Source organism: Rhineura floridana, chromosome 18, assembly GCF_030035675.1.
Source record: "Rhineura floridana isolate rRhiFlo1 chromosome 18, rRhiFlo1.hap2, whole genome shotgun sequence".
Lineage (NCBI taxonomy): Eukaryota > Metazoa > Chordata > Lepidosauria > Squamata > Rhineuridae > Rhineura > Rhineura floridana.
This window is the reverse complement of record NC_084497.1, coordinates 5,272,632-5,299,847: the sequence shown is the minus strand read 5'-3', so window position 1 is coordinate 5,299,847 and position 27,216 is coordinate 5,272,632. Positions and strand designations below refer to the sequence as shown.

At 49.4% G+C, this 27,216-nt stretch overlaps 2 protein-coding genes across 5 annotated transcripts in view; one reads left to right on the top strand and one right to left on the bottom strand.

The window, feature by feature from the left end:
- CRLF1 (cytokine receptor like factor 1) overlaps positions 1 to 11,348 on the top strand; it is a 35,759-nt gene extending 24,411 nt beyond the window's left edge. Inside the window, exons 5-9 of one of the 2 annotated variants that reach the window (XM_061600841.1) lie at positions 157 to 326; positions 4,023 to 4,180; positions 5,149 to 5,317; positions 7,074 to 7,258; positions 10,847 to 11,348. In XM_061600841.1, coding sequence (XP_061456825.1) covers positions 157 to 326; positions 4,023 to 4,180; positions 5,149 to 5,317; positions 7,074 to 7,258; positions 10,847 to 10,870 — 706 coding nt within the window. In that variant the 3' untranslated portion in view covers positions 10,871 to 11,348. Of the gene's footprint in view, positions 1 to 156; positions 327 to 4,022; positions 4,181 to 5,148; positions 5,318 to 7,073; positions 7,263 to 10,846 lie in introns of both variants that reach the window. The other variant, XM_061600842.1, reaches the window with a different exon arrangement.
- A 1,221-nt stretch (positions 11,349 to 12,569) lies between these two features.
- On the bottom strand, positions 12,570 to 27,155 carry REX1BD (required for excision 1-B domain containing). Of its 3 annotated transcripts, XM_061600726.1 has the most exons (6): positions 26,960 to 27,155; positions 23,540 to 25,195; positions 19,932 to 20,014; positions 16,457 to 16,661; positions 14,712 to 14,800; positions 13,019 to 13,705 (listed from the first exon to the last, which is right to left on the bottom strand). In XM_061600726.1, exons 2-6 carry the CDS (start codon positions 23,603 to 23,605, stop codon positions 13,669 to 13,671), a joined length of 480 nt encoding a protein of 159 aa, XP_061456710.1. In that variant the 5' UTR covers positions 23,606 to 25,195; positions 26,960 to 27,155; the 3' UTR covers positions 13,019 to 13,668. The 3 variants fall into 3 exon arrangements, with proteins under 3 accessions (XP_061456709.1, XP_061456711.1, XP_061456710.1); XM_061600725.1 differs by lacking the exons at positions 13,019 to 13,705; positions 26,960 to 27,155 and adding an exon at positions 12,570 to 13,011; XM_061600727.1 differs by lacking the exons at positions 13,019 to 13,705; positions 26,960 to 27,155 and adding an exon at positions 12,570 to 13,011 and having other exon boundaries at positions 24,395 to 25,195.
- Positions 27,156 to 27,216: the final 61 nt, after the last annotated feature.

The window sequence follows — 27,216 nt, the reverse complement described above, 5'->3', positions numbered from 1 at the left end:
TCAGCGGAGATCTTTATCCCCGCCTGCATCTACCTTGGATTTGTCTTTAAGATGTTTTTTCACTTCTTGTTGGCCGCCCTGGGCTCCTTTTTGGAGGAAGAATGAGATATATATGTTTAACGAGCAATAGTAACATCGCACCACTCTCCTTCCTAGGTGGTACGGACGCGACAACATCTGCCGTGAATATCATACCGCTGGACCGTACACTTGTCACATATCCAAAGATCTGGCCCTCTTCACACCCTATGAGATTTGGGTGGAGGCCACCAACCGCCTGGGCGTGGCCACATCAGACGTGATCATGCTGGACATTGTAGATGTCGGTAAGGAGACACCCTTCCTCCATAGACCAGGGGTTGCCAAATGGTGGGTCCACGGGCCACCCGTGGCCCATGAGCTTCACTCAAATGGTCTGCGGTGGGTGTGCAGAATTCAAATTGTTACACAATAAAAAATACAACCGAGAATTCAAGAAGCAGTAAAAATGCAATTTTTACAAACCAAACAGCGCCTAGCACAGTGCGATTGCTGCAGAGGCAGAAAAATAATGACGTGGGATCCCTCAAGGCCCTCAGCAATTTTGAAGTGGTCCTTGGGGGGTGAGGTTTGAGAGCCGCTCCCGTAGACGATTCCCTGCCATCAAGGCAGCGTTGGTCTGGCGGTTAGTGTCAGACTAGGACTGCGAGAGACTGGGGTTCAAATCGTCCTTGTGACCTTGTTGGGGGGGGCAGTCTCTCAGCCTGACCTACCTCTAGGAATGAAAAGAGCCGTCCATTTCAGTCCTCTCTGTTTCTCATTTTCCCAACCTTAAATTCAGTTCTCTATATTTCTGCAGTAATTTGCAATTAAAAAAAAAAAATCCTCATGAAAATTCTCCAGCATTTGAGTGCGAATTTCTCCTAATAAACCCATTTTTATACGCAGTTTTGACCACTGTGCACACTTTGGCAAGCCATTTCCCTTAAAATGACGCATTTTTGTTTTGGTTGGAGAATTGCATCCCAAATTCGGGTAAGTGCGAATTTCAAAGGATGGCTGCATTTCGGTTCCCAAGTTGCTTCGGAAAGTGCAAAGTTGAGAGATTCAGCTTTAAGTGTGAACCAAAGGAACTTTCTCAGGGGTTGTTGAGAGGATAAAATGAGGATGAGATGGGAAGAACAAAACCCGTATGTCAGCTACATCTCCTTGGAGTAAAGCTGCAAATTAAATATAATTAAGGTGATATGACTAAGTTAGGTTAATTAATTTCAGCGGGTCTACTCTGCATAGGTGTAGCATTGAATGTAACCCTAAGAAATAAAATAAATTTTAAAGGGTCAGTTCGCCAATGCCGATTCAGTTCTTTGGACAGCCGTGGATCAAAACGCCACAAAGAAAATGTCCATATTCTCCTTCGAACGCGTGCTTTGAGACGTATGCTTAGGCCCAGTCTATATATATATATGCTGCAGAACGAGGTGGAATAATCCTCCTGGGATGGAATTCACCCTTCGTACCTGACAGATAGACTGCCTCTAAACATGGAGGCTCAATTTAACTGGTGACTTATTCTCCACGAATTTGGTTTATAAGAAGGGATCCGCTTTTTTTTCCCTTTAGGGTTTAAATGTGCTTAGGATCACAGGAAGGAGCTGTCTTCTCACCCTGTGGTACAAAGCACCTTAAAAAACAAAAGTCAGAAATTTTCACTGGAATGAAAAGTAGTGGGAGGGTGTGAAGAAGGATCATTTATGCCTCTGGGCAATCGCACGCCAAGGATCGTCGCTAAAGTTAACAGTGACCGAGGCAGATCAAAATCTCACCTAGTCGTCGCTGGCCTTCGCTGCGATCCGTGGTGCAACGATGTCATTGCTGGGCACCTGTGACATCATCACATGCAGGGGAGGTGACGATGACCTCATTTGCAGAGCTGGGAAACATGGGGGGGGGGAACAGGGGACGTCTGGGGCATCCCGGAAAGGAGGGAGAAGGCAGGAAATAGATGATATGTGAGGGGAATTGCTCTTAATTTAATTAGGCTATTTCTCCTGGAGTCTGGTCTCCCTTTCAGTTCCTTCCAGACATATGCTTCTCCTTAACCCTTTCCCTTTGTGCCTGGACCCCCGCCAAGGTCAAATCTCGCACGTGCTGGCCAGGAGGGATGGGATGGGGAGGGGCTGCCCCATAAGCAGAGACAGATATATGGGTCCCGAGACTGCAGAAACAAGGCTCAACTCCCTTAAAAGGCAAAGAACATTGTTCCAACTATCTCTTCCGCTTCATCTGCAGTAACAACCCCAAGCCAAGATTGCAGCATTGACTCTCGTCGTTCCTGAGCTATGCCATGAGAAACCATTAACGGGCGGTGAGGGTGGGGACAGAAGCACCCACTCTCAGAGGAGGGTGCCCACAGCGTCTCTGCTTGATTCACTGCTCTAGTCTGGCCTCCTTTCACCTAGCCTTCATTGGAGGCAGGGGATTTGACCATCTCCCTACATTGGGTGTCCCCCCACATGCAGAAACCCAGCAGACGAGGCCGCCTGTCGCATCTCTGCGGGAGTCACCATTCTGGCCTTGCTTCCGTCCAATCAGCTGCAGCTCACACCCAGCAAGAATGAGGGTGCCCATTACATCTCTGCATGAGCTGCTGCTTGGCTCTGCTCTCCTTCCAGAAGGTGAACATTCTTTCACCATAGCCCAGTGGGCCCTGTGGGCGCAGTGTCAGAGCACCTGCCTTGCATTGCAGAAGGTCCCAGGCTCAGTTCCCCCATGGCATCCCCAGGTAGGCTGGGAAAGACTCCGGTCTGAAAACCTGGACAGCTCTGGCAGTCTGTGCAGACAATCCTGAGCTAGGTAGATCGATAGTTTGACTCGGTTTAAGTCAGCTTCCCATGTCTCCATTACACACCAAACGTAAACCATTTGGGATGTAAAGATTTCTTTCATCAGTTGGGAACAACAATCCTCGCTAACCCGGATCAGAACCCCTCGCCTCTGTCCGCAGTCCAACATGAAGGAAACCAGCTCATTTCCAGGGATAATTCAGTGTACTTGCGATTACCTTGAAAGCTCTAAATGTATCAGACGCAACTTTGAAAACCCTTTCTTGTCCCTAACTGTGCATGTTTTTGGACAGCCTTCGTCAGTGTGGTGGCATCCAGATGTTTTTGGCTACGATTCCCATCAGCCCCGGCCAACACAGCTGCGTTGGCTGAGGGCTGATGGGAGTTGTAGTCCAAAACATCCAGACGGCACCATGATGGCAAAGATTGCTTTAGGAGAGAAGGCAATTTGATTCCTCTGTCACAGTGGGCAATAAAAGGCACAAGCAAGCAACTCCGTCAGCACCCATTAAGGATGGCAGACAAATCTGATTCAGTTTGCATTTAAAAGATGAACCTACCTAAGTTGCACTTTGCGGGGAAAACAGGCAAACTGAAAACACAACCAACCCTTTGAAACTCGCACATCTCCGAAATTGTGCAAGGCACTTCTCCAGACACATGCGTACAAAAGTGCACTAAGTGCATTAAAATATTAGTGAATATTCATGAAAATATCATACCCCGTGAAGGAAAACTGCTTTGTAAAAATGAGTGTATCGGGCGAAGGCTTGTGAAAATGTGCACATTTCTGGAAATTTGCACTAAAATGCTGATTTTCGTTTTATAGTGCAAACTCATGCGGAGAACTTAAGAGGGGGAAAATAAGGAACTGAAAATTGACAGAACTGGCCATCCTTAGTGCCCCTGCACCCAAGTTATGACTTCTTAGGGAAACAGAGATCTTCCTTTTCTGAACACTCACCAAAAAAACCCACAATTGCCCAGCCGATACAGAATTGAGGGAACTTTGCTCACCCACCGCTAACTCCACTAATTTGCTTACACGCACCTAATCAAATGCCACAAGCTGAATGTTCACATCGCCTCACCTCCATTTCTTTTTAATCACCGTTTCCCAGTAATTAATAATAAAAAACCCACATACACGCAACCCCACTCAGCCCCACTTTAACCACCACTGTGCTCCTCCGACAGTCACAACTGACCCACCACTGGATGTTCATGTAAACCGTGTGGGCGACCTGGAGGACCAGCTGAGCGTCCGGTGGAGCGCCCCTCCTGCCCTCAAAGACTTCCTCTTCCAAGCCAAATATCAGATCCAGTACAGAGTTGAGGACAGCTCCGAGTGGAAGGTGAGCCTTTCTGGATATTCTGGAACGGTTTTAATCTAAGCGCCATCCATGGTGGCTGGTGCCCATTTGGAACTGGTGGGGTGGAAGGCAGGGAGCCCAACAGTAAGAGGAGCCGGAGCCAGTGATTGGTGGAGGCAGAGTGAATGACAAGCAGAGCCAACTCATTCTAGTTTTGTCCCCCATCTCTCCTCCCTGCGGAGTTCTACATGGGAAATACTAAGATTAAGGAGGAGAAGCTGATTAAGGAGTAAGAAGGCTGGTAGGAGGGGGCTGGCTGAGAGCTTGGCCGGGCAGTGCCTCACTCACCCTAATGGACCAGAATTCACTAAGCCAGTCGTTCCCCAACTCCGCCCCCCCATGGACCACTAGAAGATCGCTGAAGGTCTCGACGGACCACTTCATGATTTTCCTGCCTGTTGTTGGATTCGTACTGCGCTGTAGCAGACGCTCTAGGATGCGAAGTGTATTTTTATTGCTTCTGTTATTTTTTACACGTTGAATTTTACGGCATGCCATAGAATCCAAACGGTAAAACAACAAAAGACAAGGTAAGAATTGAAAGAAGTCGCTGAAATACAATTTTTACAATTCAAAGCGATGGATGTGCCGTGTCCCTTTGTGAGCCACAAATCCACAGACACGCTGCAGGCCACCTGAATGAAACTTCCTGCGTTTCTGTTTAAAGCGTAGACCCCTACGGTACCTTTAGGGGAAGGACCACAACTTAGTGGTGTAGGGCATGCTTTGCCTGCCATGGGACCCAGGTTCAACCCCTCCACATCTCCAGGCGGAGGTGGGAGAGACCCCACCACCTGAATCCCTGGAGAGCTGCTATCAGTCAGTGTTGACATTCCTGAGCTAGATGGACCATCATAAGGCAGCTTCCTGTATTCCCATTTAACACAGGCCCCTTTTATTCAGAACCATGAGGACTAGAATCTGTTATATATATATATTTGTCCCGACAGGTTGTGGACAACGTGGGCAACCAGACGTCGTGCCGGCTGGCGGGGCTCAGGCCGGGCACTGTCTATTTTGTCCAAGTGCGCTGCAATCCATTCGGCATCTACGGATCCAAGAAGGCTGGCATCTGGAGCACCTGGAGCAACCCCACAGCAGCCTCCACGCCGCGGAACGGTGGGTAAGCCAACTCCGCCCCAGAGCCTGCACCCTCCAGTGGGCATGGCCGACAATTCTCTTTGCCAGCCACAGCGAGGGGCTGTTGGAAAAGCGGGCCTGGCCTTGCACCCGCGCCTGGCGGTTCTGTCTTGGCGGCCGGCTTGGGGAATCCATCAGGGCCGCTGCTTCTCCTCTCCTCCCGGAAATCCGAGCAGACTCCGTGCCGAAGGCAGACCTGTGCTGCCTTTGGGGAAGGAAGCAAAGAGCCTCTGGGGAAATCCTGACCTGGTCGTATGCCCGGCACCTGGATTTCTTGTGCTTGAGCCAGGCTAGATATTTCCCAGCTGGGAGGTCTACGAGTTCTTGGCCTGGAAAGCCCACACCAGCTCCCCCGCCCGTCACAAGCCCGCTTTTCGTGTATAATGTCATTCTTCTCCTCTTGGCTTATGGGGGACACCTGAATTATTTATTTTTTGGAGGGGGAAGGAGAGGAGAGGGACGAGGTGATTTGCCAGCTTTTCCAGAGCGAGTACAACATTTAATTCCCGTGTTTTCCTTATACCAAGTCAGACCATTGGGTTCATGATCCATCTAGCTCAGGAATGCCAACACTGACTTGGCAGCAGCTCTCTGGGGTTTCAGGCAGGGACTCTGTCTCCCAGCCCTACCGGGAGATGTGGGGAATTGAACTTGAGACCTTCTGCATGCAAGGCACACGCTCAACCACCAAGCTATGGCCTTTTCCTTTAAAATAAAGCAGTTCGCATTCTCCTAGTTCTGAATAAAGAGCTAATTTATATAGGAAAATTGGAAGCTTCCTTATCCAAGTCAGACCACTGAGGTTTATCCAGCTCAGTACTGTCAACACTGACCAGCAGCAGATCTCCAGGGTTTCAAGCAGGGGCCATTTCCACACCTACCTGGAGATGCCTGAACACAGAGCAAAAAATAAGATAAAAGAACCCCCATATTCAAAAGCAGTATACCTGAATCAGGTGTGCTGCAGACAGGTCACAGGGCATGGTCATGACATCCTTGCCATGTTTGGGAGACCTTGTGGCATCTCAGCGGTCACCATTGGAAAGAGGATGGATCCAGTCCAGCAGGGGTCTTTTTGTATTCTTAACCAGTCAGCACAGGGGGCCAGATAGATGCCGTCTAATGGATACCAGCTATGATAAGAAAATACTGTCACCCTGCCCTGCTTGTTGACTGTATCCGAAAACATTTGTTTGACCGCTGTGAGGATGCTGAACTAGATTGGTAGAAGGGCCAAATGCGGCCCTCCAAGGCTCCCTACCTGGCCCTTGGGACTCTCTGCAGGCCATACCCTTCACCAGCCCTGGTTTGCACCTGATGGAATGGGTCCTTGAACTCTTATCAGCCTTTTTGCTTTCCCTGGATGGGCGACAGAGAAGGATGTATAGAAATTAGCCTACCGTTGAAACGTAAAATTTACACCCCTTACTCCACCCACTTTTGTCTCTGCCTGCACTGCTATGTGGCCCCCAGTAGCTTGCCATGATAGCCCCCTGGCTGAAAATGTTTCCTTACCTCTGAGACAGACCTTTGCCTCGATCTGGAAGAGCTCTTCTTAAGCATGGAAGCTGGTCTTGAAGGCAACGGCTTTGTCTGTTGTGTTTTGTCTCCAGTGTCCAGTATTTGAAGATAGATTGCACTTGTATATGGAAGTTCTTATGGAATCTTTTCCTTGCACGATGACATCTTTTGCCCTTCCTCAAATCATCTCTCTCTTTCTCCCGCAATCTCTCAGGCCGAACCCCCGGTGTGTGTGAGCCCAAAAGTGGAGAACACAACAACACGCTGCGCCGGGAGCTCAAACAGTTCTTTGGATGGATGCGCAAACATGGCAGCTCATACGGCTGTGCCAACCTGAGCATCAAAATGTATGACCAGTGGCGTGTCTCGTTGCAGAAGTCACACAAAACGCGGAACCAGGTAGGTAAGGACCCCCCCCAAGTTATCCTCATTGAAAGGAGGGTGGGAATACGAGCCTGTAAATAGCCACTCGCCAAAGGTGAGTTGGTTCATGCTTCCAGGAGACCACTTGCCTACTCACCTATGGCGAACAAGTGAGGACTTTTTGTCAAATTGAAAAAGAGATGAAACTTTTCTCTTTCAGGCATTTGATGCAACTAGAAAAATGACTTGCACTTTGCAAGTCTGAGTGTTCTAGTGAAAACGCTTGAGGACCAGCAACTTATATTGTGGATCTTTGCAAACCTCCACTTGGTTGAGGCATACCAAACCAGCTTCAGCTTGGCTACAAACCCTGGTTGCGATCCCATTTAGGCAGAGGCCCTGAATTAAAACAAATGCAAGGTGCCATTTCCAAGCAAGCACAACAGGGCCCACAAATCATGAGGGATGCCAGGCCTTAAACCCAGAACCCAGGTCTGCAACCCGGCCTAGTGAGGCTACATGCTGAGTGGACCCGAGTCCTGCCCCCTGCCTGGTAAGCCACTATGTGATTGAGGCTGCCGCCTAGCCTGGGCCAGGCCCAGGAAGCCAAGTGAGACTAAAGCTGCGGCCTAGTCTTGTGACCTATTGCAAGCCTGGCTTATCTCAGCATGCCATGCAGTCTTGAAGCTATGGCCTAGCTCTCTGAGCTATCGTGAGCCTGACGCTGAGGCCTAGCCTGGCAGGCATGAAGCCTGACCTAGCCCGGCAAGCCATGCAGATCTGAAGCCATGTCCTAGCCCTGTAAGCTATTGTGAGCCTGAGGCCGAGACCTAGCCCGGCAGGCCTGAAGCTGTGGCCTAGCCCTGTGAGCTATTGCAAACCTGAGCCTGGCAGCTCTGAGGCCTGGCCTAGCCTGGCCTAGCCTGGCAAGCCATGCAGCCCTGAAGCTGTGGCCTAGCCCTGTGAGCTATTGCGAGCCTGAGGCTTGAGGCCTAGCCTGGCAGGCCTGAAGCTGGCCCTGTAAGCCATGCAGGTCTGAAGCTGCACCCTAGCATGGCAAGTCACTTAAGGGCTGAGCTTAGCCTGGCAAACTACAGAGTCTGAGGCTGCAGCCTAGACTGGTGGGACTGCGGCCTAGGCCCAGCCTGGTGAATCACTGTGGCCTAGCCTCATAAGCCATTGCGGGCCTGAGGCCTGGGCCTAAGCTGGAAAGTGAGGCACTGTGGGCCTGAGACCTAGACCTCACCAGGCAACCTAAGTGAGTCTGAAGTTGAGGCCTAACCTCATAAGCCATACTGGGTCTGAGCCTAGCCTGGTGACCTATAGTGAGCCTGAGGCCTGGGCTTGGTGAGGGGCCACTGTGGGCCTGATGCTGGGGCCTAGCCCGGCAAGCCAGAGGAACCTGAAGCCTTGGCCTAGCTCTGAGAGCCATAAGGGAGTCTGAGGCAATGGCAGCTAGTAATAATTTGACTTGGCAGGGCTGCAATCTTTCGTCACAAGAGCACTTATTTAGGAAACTGTGCTATTACATATGTGCAGAGGGCCACTGTCTCCTCACTGGAAATATATCAATTCTTTGCACATCTATGGGCATTGGAAGAGCTTCCATGTAAGAGGGCCAAGTACAATTTTTCAGACATGACTGACTGCACACCTCTTACTTAGAAATAAAACCATTCCACATGACATACGTTTTGAATTCAGGTAGTGACTGCACCTGCACGTCCATTGCCAAAAAAACCCTAAACACGCACAAACTTTTAAAATGTGAGCAATGCTTGCTTCTAGTTTCATGCAGTTCCCCCCTCCCTAAAATTAAGTTTATCTTTTCATTATGCAAAGCACTTTTTCTTCTAAATTAAAAGGACAAAATATGACAACCAACAACAACCTTTGAGCCAGGGCACATCAGAATATATTTGCACAATGCATGGCTCAGTCCTGAAAATGTGAAATTATAATCTCTGCTCAGTGCAGAGTACATCACACCAGATTAATCATTATCAGGTCTGAGATGAGGGAGAGTATCATCCAGGTTGGAGGAAGGATGTGGAGTTATATCCAGACAGGCATAGAGCTCAAACCTTTCATTTTAGAAATCACTGACAAAACTCGTAACGCTAGAAATAATAGCACTCCCACTTCCCTCCATCCCATGTCAAAGAAGCTTCCCATGAAGTCAGCTGTAGTTGAGCATTTCACCATAACTCAAGATGGAAAACATTTTGTGTGTCAGTGCATGACGCAGGACCCAGATGAAGACAAATATTGTGATTCCAAGATCAGCGCATATTCAGGCAGCGACAAAAATGCTCCTATGAGAGCGTCCAATTTAAAAAGACATTTACAGTGCTTTCCAGGGCTGTGGAGTTGGAAGCAATTTTGGGTGGAGTCGAAGTCGGACAGTAGAAAAATAGAGGAGTCAAAGGTTTGGTGTACCGACTCCACAGCCCTGGTTGGAACCAGATCGACACAACTTTTCTGGAAAATACTCTGGACTTGGAAGTGGCTCAGATCAACCTGCCCTGCTCCACCCAGCTTTTAATGAGCGCATGCAGGGAAATGTTTAATAGTTTGTTGCAATACATACACAACCCACTTGTACTGTTTCTCCTCCCAGTTCCCCAATTCAGAAAAATCAATGCAAAAAGTTAAAGTAAAAAAACAGAAAAAAAGCTCACTGCTTGCCTGTTTGCTCTCTTTCTCTACCAAGGTCAGTACACACAAAATGCTAATTAAAAAGAGCCCCTCAAAGTAGGAAACACTCCCTGTTGCTTCTCCGGTTAGTAATGAGATCAGGCCTCCAGGGGAAACAGCTCTGAGTTTGCTTAGAACCAGGTTGAGGCTACCACATAGCTCTGTTCTTGAAGAAGGCCTGATGCAGGCTTAAACTGCTATACTGGCTGTGATGGATAAGCCTCATAACAACAGCTGGAGACCTCTTTGCCATAGCTATGCTTTTGGATTAGGATCAGCTGAGTGGTGCAGAGAGCTGCCTAGCCAGAGAAAAAGAGATTGTAAGTTCAAGAAATGATCAAATTGTGTGTGGGACAGGAAAGAGCATGCAGCTTTGAGATTTTTTTGGAGGGGGTATGAATGATCCTCCGTGGCACAGAGCGGTAAGCAGTGGTAACGCAGGTGAAAGCTCTGCTCACGGCCGGAGTTCGATTCCAACGGAAGGAGGAAGTCGAATCTCCGGTAAAAGGAGTCGAGGTCCACTCAGCCTTCCATCCATCCATGGTCGGTGAAATGAGTACCCGGCATACGCTGGGGGGTAAAGAAAGGCCGGGGAAGGAACTGGCAATCCCACCCCATATATACGGTCTGCCTAGTAAACGTCACAAGACGTCACCCTAAGAGTCGGAAACCTTTACCTTTATGAATGATCTGCATGGGCTGGGCCAAGGGTAAAAATCAAGAGCTCGGCCTTCGACTCATCGCTGACCGATGGAGCTGGACCACTTCATTGATCTGCTTAAGACACAGGAGTCCCCTAAGCGTGAAGACCGTGACCGGTCACTTTAGACGTGGTTGTAGCCTGAGCACCAACCACGGCAAGATTTCCAGCTGTCAGTGGGAGTGAATCTTGCACCAGTCTGACTCCTCCTCTCTATGTCTTCCCAGGTCCTCTCCGGCGATAAATCGTAGCGAGGTTTGAAGGTGGAACAAGGAGTTCCCTGAAAGGTAACATGGCCGGCGGCGGCTGGTTCTCCTGGACAATGAGCTGAGGAGGTGAGCAGAGCAGCTACAGGATGGCAGTGAAACCACATGGCGCTATCAAGGCCAGCATCTGCAAACTGGCGAAAGCTTGGGCTACGATCCGTCATCGTTCATGTCTATCCTGCTGTCAAGTATCTCCGCATTTCCCTTTTGAGATCCATGGATCTGGGTTTTTCCAACAACTTGGTCTGCCGTCTTTGTGTATGCCACAAGAGGTTTTAAGTCCTACTGGGGCACATATTCCTCCCTCCCCTCCATCAAAATGGCGGTCAATGCACCATTACAAAGCAGAAACAAGATCTTTATCCAATTGAGATTAAAAATTCAAGCCCAGAAGGGTCAAATTTGGTCTTGAGGCTTCACCATGATCTTACATGTTCTTTTCAAAATAAATTCTCAGTTTGTATGTGTTGCTGAGTTTCCAAGTCTGTCATATACTCTGCCAATTCTTTCTATTGGTTTTTGATCCTGTGCCCCCCCCCCCCCACAAGCCAAATCGATCCAGGCTCCTATTGAACCGACAACTTTCCTTTCCTTAAGATCACAGGAATCTTCTCTAATCGACCAAGCCAGGGATCCATCTAGGACAGGAGTGGCAAAACTTTTGATCCAAGGGCCACATTCCTTTCCGGGCAACCTCCTGGGGGCCACGTGCCAGTGGTGTGATGGAACCAGAGGCAGAATTGGTACAATTTGACCTTTGTACCATAGACTAATTTCTACACACACTCTCTATCCTGCAACCAGGCAAGAAAAAAGGCATTCTCGGAGTTCAACAACACATTCCAGCAAGGGCCAGATGGAGAGGTCTGAAGGGCCACATTTGGCCCCCAGACGAGAGGTTCCCAAATCCTCATCCAGTCCAACGTCCTGTCTGCCGACAGTGGACAGTTCAGACTGGACACAATCACGGCATAAAGACCTTTTCTGGTATTCTGAGGGTATACTGCTTCTAAACATGGAGGATCCATTCTTCACTATCCCTAACACACAGGAAAAAGCCGTGCTGGATTAGGTATGGGGAACCTGGTGCTTGCCAAATGTTGCTGGATCCAAACTTCCATCAGCCCAAGCCAGCATAGCCAACGGTCAGGGCTGATGCGTGTTGTGGTCCAATAATATCTGGAGGGTACTCATCCCTGAACAAACAGGGCTATTGTTCACACCCTAGACCCCAATGTTCAGAGGTAGACTGCCTTTGAATCTGGGGGTTCCGTCTAGTTCTCATATTTAGCAACCCGCTGGTAGTCTTGTCCTCCAGAACAACCTAAGCTCAGCCCTACTGGCATGAACCCAATGACCCATTTAGGCCAGCCAGAAACCAGCAACTGATGTTCAGATGAATTGCGATTAGACCTGTCTGTATGGAGCTAGCCTTCGGGGCCAGAGGTCCGGATCAGGGCAGGAAAAAATGAACAAACTTGAGGAAACGTTCTCATTCTGGGTGTCCTTTTCCCTACTAACCTCCACCCCTTCGGGGCAGCATGGGCTACTAGCCCAAACTCCTACCTGTTCACACACACCCCCCCCCAATGATTGCGCATCTCTGCAAAATGAATCTGGGGCTTGGGTTGAGGGGAAGCCCTACACCACGACTGCCACAGCCAAGAAAGTAAACGCATCAAAATAGAGAGGCTGGTTTTTATTGAACCAAAATTGTGCCGTGTTCCAAAAAACAACAAGAAGCCGTTTCCTAGCACTGCACAAACCCTGCCTCCAACCAGGCAAACCCAATCCAAGACCTGGTTCAGAGAAGTCTTTATTGGACTCAGTTGGTGCAGGTCTGGTTGCCTTTGTGTCCGGCGTGGGGCCAAGAAGTGTGCGGACAAGCCTCTCACCGTGGCATCAAGCCTGCAGGCAAGGCAGGTCAGCACGAAAGAAGTCCAGAACGGGTAGGAAGTGGGCGGGGAGCACAGAATCAAACTTCGCTTCTCCCCTCCCGAAATTTCCTCCCCCCCCCCGCCTTGCTTTCAGCTGCCTCCTGCGAGACGCCCTGTCAACCGCTTTCTTCCGAATCGTACTTGAAATCCTGGAGAATTTCACTGATTGCCTCGATGGTTTGAATTAGCCTGCGTGAGCCGGATGGAAACAATAAATAAAGGAGCATATGGAGCCGATTAGCCACGCTCTCGCCTGCGCTCCTGCCCCATCCACCTCCCTCGCAGCCCTCGGTGCTTGTTTATGAAACGCTTACAAGAGGAACTTACAAGAGGAGCCAACAATTTCAAAAGCCAACACTGAGCAATCTGGGAAGAGGAGAGGTTGGGCATGGTCTCGGAAGACCCCCGTGCGGGGCCTCTTCTCCAAAAAGGAGGGCACCCCTGGGTGTCTTGTATCCAGACCCTTGCCCCAAATTTGCACGCAGCCGCCTGGGCGCAAATGGTAACAGAGCCTCATTCTGGGGCAAAAGGCTCTGAATCTCACAGCTGCCCGGTTTCCACAAGGCCACAATATCCCCCTCCTGCCCCCCTGAAAAGACATCCCTGTTGCCTGGGTTACAGCATAAGGGATCTTCCCAAGATTCTGCCCCTCTGCGCTAGGCGTTACAGGAAATTCAGCCGCGATGCAAAGGGGAGATCATGGGAGATGTGACTTCCATTCTCATTGGGTCAAAAAGAGGGTTTCCAAGATAATGATCCGTTTGCTTTGTCTGTAGATATTTGTCGCACGTGTTGAGATGACGATGGGTGCTGATGGACTAAGAGGTGGGTGGCAGCAGAAAACGGTCACGGAGGCGCTCTTGGATCAACGTGCTCTGGGTTACTGGGCAAAATATTAATATGAGGTGGAATAAATTGATTTAAGATCACTTTTTCTGCAAACGGTTTTTGGGGTGTGTGTAATACATGGGGGGCAACTGAAGGGAAAGCAAATTGATTCAGAGCAGAATATCTTTGGAAATTAATTGGACTGGCCACCATAAACTAATTGAGGAGGAACTGATTTTGGTGCTCAGGGGTAAAAATATTAAGCAATTTATTTCAGGGTGATTTGGTCAGGGAAATAGGATTCCATGCCCTATTTAAAATACTAAAAATTGAATCAAGACCATTAAATTAACACGTGAATCTCACGCAAATTTGGGTCTATGGGTCTGTAAGGGCCTAAACACATCTACAAAAACACTTCCCTAAAATTCTGTCGGAGCTCTGTTTGACAATATATACAGGCCCGCCTTCAGCCAACAGGGTTCCCACACTGAAGAGGCACTGCGATGTGCCTCTCATGAGCAGATGCACGTGAGACACATTGCAAGTGCTCTCGAACACGGCTCCATGGAACTTTCCAAAGGGGCTTCTGCACCGGATAGAAAGGTGAAACTTAGTGGTCCCACAATATCCATGTCAGGCTCATCACACCCGTTGGGGAACCTTCTTCAGCAGGCCGCATTCCCTTGCAAGCAACCTTCCGGGGGTGGAGGGGAAGCACAGGCCAGGGTGGGCGGGGTCAGAGGAAAAAATGGGCAGGGCCCGAGAGCAGGGTGGAGAGGAGGCATGGCCTGGGAAAGTCCTGAGAGCCAGACAGAGAAGCCTGGAGAGCCACATCTGAACGTCCCCAAATCTGCACGATGTGCTTTTGCTCATCACAACACAAGAGGCCTTTTGCAAGCAAGACGAATAAAATCACGTGTCCGCGCATGCGCTTTGGAAGCCGGGCCCAACCTCGTGCAATAGCTTTTATACTCTGCAAGAGGGTAGACGCAAAAGGAATGGCCCCCACCCTTGCCTCCTCAAGGCCTTTCCTTTGCAGCCACAGCCGCGTCACTTACTTGTGCTTTACCTCCCGCACCTCTTGCGCATGCGCTTCCACGCCGGGATGGTCCTGGGCATTTTGTTTGGCGAGCTGCAGCTGCGCTGTCTGGAAGGGAGAGCAAAGAGAAGGGGGTGAGAATCTCTCCATGGAGACGGAAGGAGGGGTGAGGTGGAGGGACAACCAGCGCCCTCCCCAATCCCCTGGGATCACGGCAGGACGAGCAACTTATGACAGCGTGGTGTAGCGGTTAGAGCTCCAGGCTAGAACTTGAGAGACCCAGGTCGGAATCTCCGCTTTGCCATGCGCATCGTCGGCCATTGACCTCTCTCGGCCGAATCTACCTCACAGGGTTGTTGTGAGGATAAACAGAGAGGCAGGGAGGGAGAGAGAGAGTACTATATACCCCAACCCTTCAGCTTCCAGGATTAAAGACAAGATATAAAAATGTAATAAACAAACATGCAAATAAGTAAGCTCCATGCCGGGAACATTGTGCCATCATACACATGCAAAATCAAACTTCTCACATCTCCATCCTCAAAAGGGATGCCTGCACCTGACAGGAATCACAATCAAACCAAGATATCCTGATGACAAGAACGTTCAGAAAATCTACACCTCTCACTCAAAATTCAGGAGGGCACGAGGCAAGTCAAACGGAGGGGAGTTGTTTCTCGAATTCGTTTCTGTGTGTGTGTAACGTTTGCAGTGCTCAAGAACATGTGCATGCAGAATGCACGTTCATTTTACTGGGATATCTAAAATTTAAAAAGAAAGTTAAAAAAGGGGGGGGGAGGAAGATCATAACTTAACAGTAGAGCACAAGCTTGGCATACGGAAAAGGTGCACATTCAGTCCTCGGCGTCTCCAAGCAACACTGGGAGAGGATCCCTCTCTGAAATGCTGGAGAGCTGCTGTCCATCAGTGTAGACCGGCGGTGGGGCACCTTCTGTCAGCCCAAGGACCCTGCTCCTTTGGGGTCACCCTTCTGGGAACTGCATGTCAATGGTGGGCGTGGCTTCGGGGTAAGTGGGTGGAGCAAGGGATGCAACTCTGACCTTTGTACAGGAGGTAAAAACCAGAGGTTTACAAACATACACACGCACACCTCCATCCGTTCTAGCCAGGCAAAAACACTCACGGAGGGCGTGGAACATGTCCAGTAAGGGAAGTGGTCCCAAGGGCCAGGTGGAAAGGCTCGGAGGGCGTTTTCTCATGCCCAGTGTAGGCAGCACAGGGCTGGATGGATCCGTTGTCCAAGTAGGAATAATATATATTATAAACATTTTGTTAATACAATAAAAACCTCTGTTTTGTTAATCACAATTACGTGCATATATATTTTTAGGTGATTAAGGGAATCTTTATAGGGATCCAGAGCAAGCTTGAGTGAAGTTCTGTTTGTTGCTTTCAAAACTGTCTTATACGCACAAGTATATATTATACAAGTCTCTGTTCACCCACAAAGCAACGTGGGTAAGCCTTTAGCCAGTCTCTCTCTCTCTCTCCCCACCTACCTACCTCACAGGGTTATTGTGAGGATGACATTATGGAAGGGAGCACAGCGTAAGCTAGGCTGTCCTCCTCGAAGACAAGGCAGGATCAAAACACAACTCATAATAACGTCTCCCCACCCGAAGGAACTTCAAAACACTCAGCGCCCCTCCCAAGGGTCCCACCCCAGACGCCGGGACAACAGAAACAGGATTCAGGCCGGTTTGCAAAGGCGAGGACATCCTGGAGCGCCTCTTCCCCTCTCACCAGCTCCAGCTTCTCCTTCTCTTTCTCCTGGATGCGTCCTAGGTGCTGAGCGAGGTCCGGGCGCCCGTGGGGCCCCTCCAGCTGCCCCTTAATCTGCAGAATGTCCCGTGAGATGCCGCTGAAGGCTTGGGTGATCTCGTGGACCAGCTGGCGGTAGCGGGCAAAGTCGTAGGCGGGGCCGCTTCTGAGATAGGCCCGGTGGCCTCTGTGGGGTGGAAGAGGGCCGAGAAGAACCAGGAATGAGAACCCGAGTTTATTAACAGCAGGGTTGGCGCCACAGCTCAGGGCTCAGAGCATTTATTATTTATTATATATTTGTTAGATTTATATCCCGCCCTTCCTCCTAGGAGGAGCCCAGGACAGCAAACAAAAGCACTAAAAATACTCTGAAACATCATGAAAACAGACTTTAAAATATATTACAATAAAACACCCTTAAAAACATATTAGAACAAAACATCTTTTAAAATATATATATATTTTTAAAACATCTTTTTTTTTTTACAAAAGCTTTAAAAACATATTACAAAGCAACTCCAGCACAGATGTAGACTGAGATGAGGTCTCTACTTAAAAGCTTGTTGAAAGAGGAAGGTCCTCAGTAGGTGTTGAAAAGACAACAGAGATGGCGCCTGTCTGATATTTAAGGGGAGGGAATTCCAAAACGTCTGCTTGGAATGCAACAAAGGTCCCGGATTCAAATGCCTGGTGTCTTCAGGCAGGCTCGGGAAAGACCCAGGGCTTGAAATCAAGCGGAGCTCCTACCAGTCAGAATAGGACAGGTGGTGGTGGACCCTTTGCAGCCAGTGTTGGGCAGGACCAAAGGCAGAAGGGGGCAGAGGACGGAGAGTGTGTGTGTGTGTAGAAACTAACCTACTACAGGGGTGTAATTGTTCAGGGTCTCGGGGGCTCCTTACTGTTTTGGGAGCAGGGTCCCTCTTATTTCCAGCATCCTATGAGCCAATCAGCATGAAAAGGGAGTGGGTTGGCCACTGAGAAGAGTCTTCTCACATGCTTCCTTGTCCTTTCCTGCTGATTGGAACCAATCAGAGTGAAAGGAGGTGAGTCAGCCACTGAGAAGACTCTTCTCAGCAGCTAACTCTCTCCTTTCAAGCTTACTGGCTCCTAGGGACATCGGTTGTTCTGGGAACAACAAGGATCTCGTTCTCAACCCAGCAGGAAAAAAAAGGGAGGGGACATGGCTGTGATTGTGACTATCATGAAGGGACCCTGTGCTTCTGAATTTGCCACAATGTTACCGGCCTACTGTACAAAGGTAAAATTCACTATTGTTGCTCCACCCACTTTTGCCCCTGGTTCCGCCCACCACTGGCACATGGCCTCCGGAAGATTGCCTGCAGGCTGACAACTGTGCCCCAGACCTGCCTTACGAGGTCGCTGTAAAGATTACAGTTTGACAGCGTATATTGTGCTGCTATCGTTTTAATTCTACCCTTGCTATTTTTAATCGTTTTGATATCGGAAAGCTGCTTTCAACGCATCTGCAGAAAAGTAGGACAGAACGCATCATTCAATTGTTCCGATATTGGAAAGCGCTTTGCATGGACTTTCAAAAAGGTGGGGTGGAATTTATGCAGGTTTTGTTTCGTTTCTAAAATAAGCCGCCTGAGCTGGCGCAACAGCGGCTGGCAACGAATCCCATGTGCTATTTAGCCGTTGTGTGGCATTGGTTCAATCGGAAGGGGTCAGACTGGATGACCTCATTGGCTTCCCCTCTCTGCCTTTTCCCCCTTTACCAACCACCAGGCCTCGGGAAACACAGGACAGAGACTCTTAAACCCCGGCCTTCGGCGACCTTAAAGAAAGCCTCCCCACCAACCCCACCCCGCTATGGCGTGACCTTGGAGAGGATCTTGCTAGGCTGGGTTTTCAAAACGGCCTTATTGAATTAGGAATCGTTTCCCCCACCCGGAGCCTGACTCGCCCAAGGAGGGGCCGTCACCCACTTCCCCTGCAGGGAAAAAGGGGCCTTCTTGGTTAGAGTCGTGGGAAAGGGGGGGGGCTGCCAAGGTCAGGCATTCAGTTCTCAATCCCCAGAAGTAAATTACCCACATGCACACTGCGTCTGCCCCCACCCCACCCCACGCACTCTCTGCAAATGGAAGACAGGTGTCCGGGGAGGCATGTTCTCTTTTGCTCATCTGGAGTTCATCAGGGGCACCCGGAGAGAAAGCGGGGGTCCGGGGAGGGGGCGCGAGATGAAACCTCCTGCTGGGCCCCTTTCCTGGCAGGGCGGAGGGGCGTGGAAACTACGTGGTCATACGTGGCACCCACCAGTGTCTCGGGCCCATGTTCCGTGTCTGCAAAGTGGCCAGCAGGAACTAGGGTTACTGGGGGTGGGAGAGGGAGGGGGAAATCAGCATTTTTTATTCCCTAGTATGTATATATACATGTGTGTGTATGTACTGAATTTAATTTCTAATTATGGCTTTGCTATAAGAGCATCAGATGAGCCCTGCAGAGTGAGACACTCCTGTGCACACGCTCACACGTATACACGCATGCACGCGCGCAAAGAGCCATCTAACCTGGCATCTCATTATCTCAGTCTGCTTTTGTGTGGGAAATGTATTTTTAGGATGTTTTATGTTTAATGTTTTTAATTTTTGTAAACCGCCCAGAGAGCTTTGGTTATTGGGCAGTATATAAATGTAATAAATAATAATAATTATTATTATTATTTTAAAGATGTTTTTTAAAGATGTTTTCAGTGTTTTATTGCCTGTTTGCCACCATGGGCTCCCTTTGGGAGGAAGGGCAGGATATTATTGTTATTATTATTATTATTATTATTGCTGCTGCCTGCTTTAAATATTTTTTATTTAGGCAAGCCTATGCAGACACATCGATGCTGCTGTGTTTATAATCTTTTCAGTCTGCTGCTATTTTAATGGTTTTAAGCATGTTTTTAATTACTTGTTTGTAACTGTTTTATTGATCATTTTGTCTCTTTATAAATCGCTTAGAGGTTGGGTTTTACAATCAAGCGGTACATACATTTTGTTACATAAATATAGGTAACAATAGTAAGCCCACAAGTGGGGCATGAAGGTAATAGCCCTCCCCCATTGTTAACTCAGAGATAGACTGCTTCTGGCCCGGGAGCTTTATTACCCTCCATAAATATAGGTCTTAATCCTTCTAAAGAGAACATAAGACCGTACCACGAAGGGCCCATCTACACCAAGTGTGGGGAACTTCTGGCCCTCCAAATGTTGCTGAACTACAACCCCCATCACCCCTGGCCATTGGCTGCTGGGAGTTGAAGTTCAGCAAACTCTGGAGGGGCAAAGGTTCCCCATCACTGATCCAGACGGAAGGTCCTGTTCCCCACAGAGACCTCAATAGGAAGCTCCCCCCTCCCCAAGTGGGGCAGGAAAGCAGCAGGCCCCTCTCCGCAGGGCTGCTCTTCAGAGAGCCCGCCTTGCACGCCAGAACGGCCGCGGACACTCACTCTTCGAAGAGGTGGTAGGCTTCCACGCGCTCGCTCTGCAGGGCGTAGAACCGGCGCACCAAGGCTTGCACCTCCTCCTCCAACTGCAAAGACAAAGAAACGAGTCTGGGAAGGGACAGAGGTTGCCAAGAGTGCATTTCGCCTGGCGCTCGGGGGGCCCCCCGGGGTGGGGCACGTTTCACGGGAAGAGCACGGCACGGGCCACCCTGGATCAAAACGTTGAGAGAAAAGCGTTCCGCACGAACAGCCGCTTCGGGCAACGGCGACCTACGTTTATCCACAGCGAAGCGCCCGGCTGCAGGTGGATGAGGCCGAAAGGGATCCATCTAGACCAGCGTCCTGTTCTGAGGACCCGAGTGCCACAGCAACTCTCTCCCACTGCGGTTCCCAGCAGCTGGGATTCAAAAGCATCCTGCCTCCGACCATGGAGACAGAGCCTAGCCATTGTGGCTCGTTCAGAGGCAGACGGCCTCGAAGAGCGGAGGACAAAGAGAGCCATTGTGGCTAGTGGCCACCGATAGCCTCCTCCTCCTCCTCCATGAATTTGTCTGATCCTCTTTTAAAGCCGTCCAAGTTGGCAGCTGTCACTACCTCCTGTGGCAGTGAGTTCCACAGTCGAACTCTGCCGCTGCATGAAGTATTCCTGCCCTGAATCTTCCAATATTCCGCTTCACTGGATGGCCCCTTTGGGTTCTAGCGTTAAGGTAGCCTTAAAAAGGAAGGAGGGCCGCCCGCCAATCATGGTTAGTCAAGATAGCGACAGCAGAACCTCTGTACCACAGGGCAGTCTACCTTGGCTCTAGAAACAAACAACAACAAGAAATGGGTGTCGTCTTTACGACTTGGCTAGGCACCTCCTTGCAGCCACTCGGCTTGATCTGGGACGGAAACAAGATGTCAGACTTTGGACGCCTGGTCCAATCCAGGCGGGCAACTCGAACGTGCTTTCCCATTTTCTGGGAATACAAACGGCTCTTTGCCAAGAGGCCCAAACCTCTTTTGTGCATGCATGTGTGTGTGCGTGCAAGACAGCAACTCACAATTTGGAAGCCCTCCTCGGAGCAGGGCTGAGGCCAGATTTGTTTCTTCGCTTCCGCATATATATCTATTTTATGGAAGGGGACGGGGTAGAAGGCTTCAAAGCCCTGCCAATTTCGCAAAACCCCTCCTCCTCCAACTCCTGCACTGCCCCCCTACTCAAAACTCTGCTTGGAAAGGATGGCGTCCGGTTTGGCTGCCGTCACCCAGGGTTCCTTGCCAAGATCTGATTTCTCTCACACTCCGTAAGGTTTCCACTGGGTCCTTTGAAGCCCAGCTGGACTCGGAATTGCGAGCCCCCTGGCAGAGCCGTGGCATAACGCCCTGCGCCAACCGGAGCCAGCTTTCTATAGCTTCAACCATGACGGGGACGTTGGCGGAAGCAAGGCTTTTACAGGCCCGACAAGCACCTTCCAATGTGCCGTTCCCCTTGGTGTAAACCAACGGCCCAGTCCTTGCCACGCACCCACCCTTGCGATGGCAAAGGGGGCACGGTGCCACGCAGAAAACTTCCCATGTACACACACACACCAGCTTCTGAACCTTCGTTCCTGGCCACCCCTGCAGAGTGACCCCCCGACCTCGAGACAGACGGGATCTTTTCCAAAACACCTCCAGGAACACAATTCTGGCGAGCGCACAGAAACCCGCAGCCTGTTCCAAATCGGAGATGGAGAAGTGCACGGAGGGGGTGGTGGTGGACAAAACTCCCCCCCATACTGTAACAGCATCTTGTGCTAAATTGTTGTGCCGAGGGGAGAGTAGAGGGTGGAGACCAGCTGGGGGTCTTCTGCTGCATCACCCAATTAAAACTGACAATTTCCATGTGCTCTCCGGGCCTATCTGGCGCTCCACGCCTTCGTGCCGGGGATCCCAAACTGCTGGCTGGGAAGGTAGATGGTTTAATCGCAGGTTACAAAACAGCACACACACATACCATCCCCACCCAAAACAATCAGCCTGGGACGTTCCCGTCTCCAAGTCAGGACTAGGACGAGAAGGCCTCAGCTTCACGGCTGATTCCACTTAAAACGTTAAGGACCTTGGGTGAGGAGCTGCCAAGGGTCGAGATCAAATCTTGCCCTGCTACAATCCCTTGAGAACTAGTGTGTCTCTTTGCCCACGAGCCATCCGGTCCAGCATTCAAGCTACAAACACACACTCTCAGTTTTCCCCATCCGGAGTACGGGTTTAATAACCCCGTCCTACTTTACAGGGTTGCTGTAAACTTTAGGGCAAGGCAATATACCCAAAGCACTTTTTGGCCACCCAAAAGCCCTACACGAGTGTGAAATATTAATCTTCTGATAAATGGCTTCCCCAGTATTGCTGCCTACGCCTGTGGTTTCCACCAGAGTAGGCCCATTGAGATCAATGGACCTAAGTTAGTCACGTTCATCAGTTTCAACAGTAAGTAAGGTTTACCCCAAGTCTCTTTCACAGAGCTCATATTAGCAATTCTTTCTTACGACACGAGAGCCCCACTGGATGAGAGCAAAGGTCCAGAAAGATACCCGCTGTGGCCAGCCAAAAGCCCAACAGGCAGCGCGTGAAAGCATGAGACTTCTCCCCACGTTCTTGGCTCTAGGCAAATTAGCAATCCGAGGTAGACTGCTCCTGTGCTTGGAGGTGCTGTTTCAACTACAACTCCCATCATGCAGACACTGTTGCCCAGTGGCTTCTTGGCTATACACTGGGGATGGCTCCGTTCAGGGGGGGCCTGAATGGAGTCGCAGTCCAAAACAGCTGGGCTGGATGGCACCAGGTTGGCAAAGCCTGGACTAAGGATGCAAGAAGAGCCCTGCTAGGTCACACCATGGTAGACTACCTCTAAACATGGAGGTTCTGTCTTATCTATCTGGGTTAGAGCTCTCAACAACCCCATCCGCAGCCCTAAATTTGTAAACAGAAACAAGCCATCCTTTTTAATAGGAACATCACAGGCACCCTGTTGGCCGAACAAACCCTCTGTTGGCATGCTCACAAACAGCCACAGAGGCGATAAGTCCCTCCTCCAAAATGCGATGGGTGATGCCCACTGTTAAGTCACAGTTTTGTTGTTCTACGCCTTGAAGTCGATTACGACTTATGGCGACCCTATGAATCCTTTTTGGATGCATTCATAGGGTTTTCACGGCAAGAGGTATTCAGAGCTGGTTTGCCATTGCCTCCCTCTAAGCCTACGGTACCGTTTTCCCAGGCGGTCTCCCATCCACATACAAACCAGGCCAGACCCTGCTTACCTTCCGAGATCAGACGAGATTGGGCGTGTTAAGGGCAGTATGCGCCATACTCACAGCAGACCCATTGAAATCAATGGACTTAGGTAACTCGGGCATCACTCTAAATAAATGCTCAAATGGTCCTTTAATTAATATGCAGTTCCAATATGCATCATTGAAAATAATACTATTATTGATACGCTTGCAATTTATTTTTTAATCAATAACACTAATAAACAATTAAATACCACTCATGAGCAATGTTAACACTGATTAAAACCACTAACTGAATAACAATTACTGGCTCAGTTGCTGTGATTCAGTTACTATATTGATTAACAACACTACCTGAACAAGTGACTGTGGTTCAGTGGCAGGACACTTGCTTTGCATGCAGAAGGTCCCACATTCCATCCCCAGGAAGGGCTGGGTGAGTCTCCCTGCCTGAAATCCTGGAGAGCTGCTGCCGGTCAGTGCAGACAGTAGTGCGCTAGATGGACCAGTGGTCTGGCTCAATATAAGGCAGCTCCCTGTGTTCCTAGCCAGGCAAATAATGTTGGGATGCCCCCCAGGAGAGTATGAGGGTCTTCAAAGGCCATTGGCTTCCCTGCATTTTTAATCCTCAGCACCTGGGACTGAGAGGCCATACAGCTGCCAGTCAGTGTTGAGAATACTGAGCTGGTTGGACCTATGATCAGTATAAAACACTTCTCATGGCTCATATTTAACCTATCCCTTTATTCAGAACCGTGAGGACTAGGAACTTGCTTTCTTCTTAGTGGAAGGGCCTACGCTCAGTTGCAGAGCAGGCCCAGGTTCAATCCTCCACATTTCCCACGGTGGGAAAAGCCCTTGCTGAGGACCCTGGGCAGCTGCTGCCAGTCAGTGTAGATTCGGGATAAAGGAGCTTCCTAAAACGAACAATCCGTTCATGTGGGGCTCGCAAAGTAATCATTAATTAATGCATCCTCGTGGTCTCGCGCGCCCTCCGGTGGCCACTGCTGGTTTCGCCGCGCGCTGCGCACTTTTTATTTCTTAATTTTGGGTTTGCAGCAAAGGCCTCCCCCCTCCTTTTTTAAATTTCTCCATTGTTTGCAGCTGCCTTCCTGCAGCTTCCAAAGAGAGGCCCAGGGCAGAGAGAAGCCCCCGGCCCCATTGCACTCCCCCCCGCCAGCAAGCTCCCTAACTCGGCTCTCTGCTCACCATTGCAGCGGCTCCTCACAGCTTCTCCAGGCACCACGGAGCTACGAAGGGATAGAGCGGCCCTCCCTGCTCCCTAGGTTGGCTATTTCCTGGTTCACCATCAGAAGCTTTTGTAAAGCAACTTTCCCCCGTTGGAATTCGGGCTGGAAGTGCGATCTATCCCTAGAAATCCGTGCATCAATCTTTGTGCATTTATCTTCTTCCTCCCTTTTTGATTCTATGTTGTTGCCGTTATTATTAATTTTTAGTTGCTTTACGCCCAAGGGTCTCCAAGCGACTTACAATGCTGTCTTTTATGTTTTCAAAGCTTTGCAGGGTAGCTTGGGACGGAGACTTTATATGCTGTAAATGACTCATACATTGAAGAATAATAAATTAGTTTTCGTCACTCTATACCGAAAGGTCTCCTTACAGCTCTGCAAGCTCGCTTGAGACTGCCACTGCCACCCCTTTTTATTTTGGGGGGGTATGGAACAGAGCTATGCTGATATATTCTGAGTTTATCCATTAATTTGAGCAGTTTTTAACTGGTTGGGTCTTTTTAGAAGTTTTTCTTGCATTGTTTTTAGTACTGACATGTTTCTTTTGGAGGAAGGGCAGGATATAAATCAAACCAATTCGGCCCCTCTGAATTTCGGGAGCGACGAAGTGTCCTTGAAAGCAGCCCAGCGAGTCAGCCTTCTTTGTCATTTCTCGGGTCTATGTTCTACACCTTCAGAGGCCACCTTGCACTTCCTTCGCAAGGCTCTGGCGCAGCGCCCTCTGCTGGCCCAGGAGGTTCGTGGCAACTGAAGAACGTCTCTTTTAACATAAAAGCAAACCCAGTTTTTCCAACCCATAATAGCCAAATTCACAATAGCTTTTATACCAGGGCCAGGGGACCCGTGGGCCTCCCACAGCTCAGTGGTACAGCATCTGCTTTGCGTGCAGAGAGCTGCTGGCTCAGTCCCCAATGGCATCTCCAGGTAGGGCTGGGAAAATCTCCTGCCTGAACCTCTGGCAAGCAGCTGCCAGTCAGTGTAGACAGTATTGGTCTAGATGGATCAAGGGCCTGACTTGGTATAAGGCGGCTTCCTATATTCCTATTTAAAACCAGCTGTTTATTCAGGTCCATGAGGACTAGAAACTTTTATCTTTAGAGGGACGGCTGTAGCTCAGTGGTAGAGCATTCACACATGCAGAAAGTTACAAGCTCAGTCCCCAATGGCATCTCCAGGGCTGGGAAACTCATAGTGATAGTATCATAGAGTTGGAAGGGGCCTCAAAGGCCATCGAGTCCAACCCCGTTCAGTGCAGGAATCCAAGTTAAAGCACACTCAACAGGTGGTGTGAAACCGAAGAGAGCTGCTGCCCGACAGTGCAGACCAGTGATTCCCAAACTTCACACACACACACACACACTGGCCACTTGACAGTTGCTGAGGGTCTAGTCAGGCCCCTTCCTGATTTTTCTGCCTGTTGGAGCAACTGTAATGCAGCCTGGTGGATGCAGAGTATTTTTAAATTGCACCTTTTGTCGCTTCTTTCCTGCTACCCTTTGAAAAGCAGCAATAAAGAGAATTAGATGTGGGCATGCCGCAGACCACCTTAACCATCTGTTCCAGGGTGTGGGGAACTGGTGGCCCTCCAAGGCGTCGTTGGGACTCCCAGCGGCCCACACGGTCGATGGTGCAAGATTGGGAGTTGCACCTTAGCAACATCTGGAGGACCACGGGCCCTTTGCTATGCCTTTACTTCCACCAACCCTCCTTAAAACAAGGACACGGGCCTCCTTCCAACCCCTCGACACAATCCGCCCTTCTTGGAGAAGACTTGAGTCCCTTAAACTTAATCCCTCACAGTAAGAATGGAATCCACCTAAATGAAAGTGACTGAAAGTATAGCCTGAGGCTGATTTCATAGTCTCTTTTTTTAGTTTTACCTCTTTAGCCCCCTTTAATTTACTCCCCTAGATTTCTTAACTGTATTTTATTTATAGTTTTATATTTATATTTTTTTCTGATTTTTGTAGGGTACCAGGGTGGGATAGAAATATTTTAAATAACTAAAAAACCACATACACCCATATTCATCCCCATAAACCTCCCCGAGGGCACAGAATTATCTGTAAATTACCGGCCAAGAATTTGAGCACCTTCTGTTGTTGTTATGTGCCTTCAAGTCGATTACGACTTATGGCAACCCCATGAATCAGTGACCTCCAACAGCATCTGTCATGAACCACCCTGTTCAGATCTTGGAAGTTCAGGTCTGTGGCTGCCTTTATGGAATCAATCCATCTCTTGTTTGGCCTTCCTCTTTTTCTGCTCCCTTCTGTTTTTCCCAAAAGCTCACTCTAAAAACCAGCTCTACTTAACTAAGCAAATATTGCTAAGATGGCTGTTGCCACAAAAACACCTTAACGTCCCAATTTCCCATTTGCTTGTAACCGAGGAGGAGGAGTGATCCTTGGGGTGCATATATGGATATTTCAGATATTCTGGACTGGCTGGCTGACACTGATGGGAGCTATAATTCCAAAACACCTTGACAGAGAGCAGGTTAGCAATCTAGCAATTAACCCACCTTCTAATAGCACTCATCCTCAAAACGTTAACCTGGAAATGATTCCGTTAGCTTGGAAGGTAGGTGGTGCCCCAGCCGACGTTTCCGAATTCCAGGTGCAGGGATCCTTTGGCCTTGCAGATGGTGCTGAACTACAACTCCCATCATCCCCACACCTGTACATTTTAAGATAATAAACTCTCAGGAATAAACGTCATGAAGATCTGGGCTCCTTGATATATCACACAGCCCCCCCACACACACACACAAATTAACAG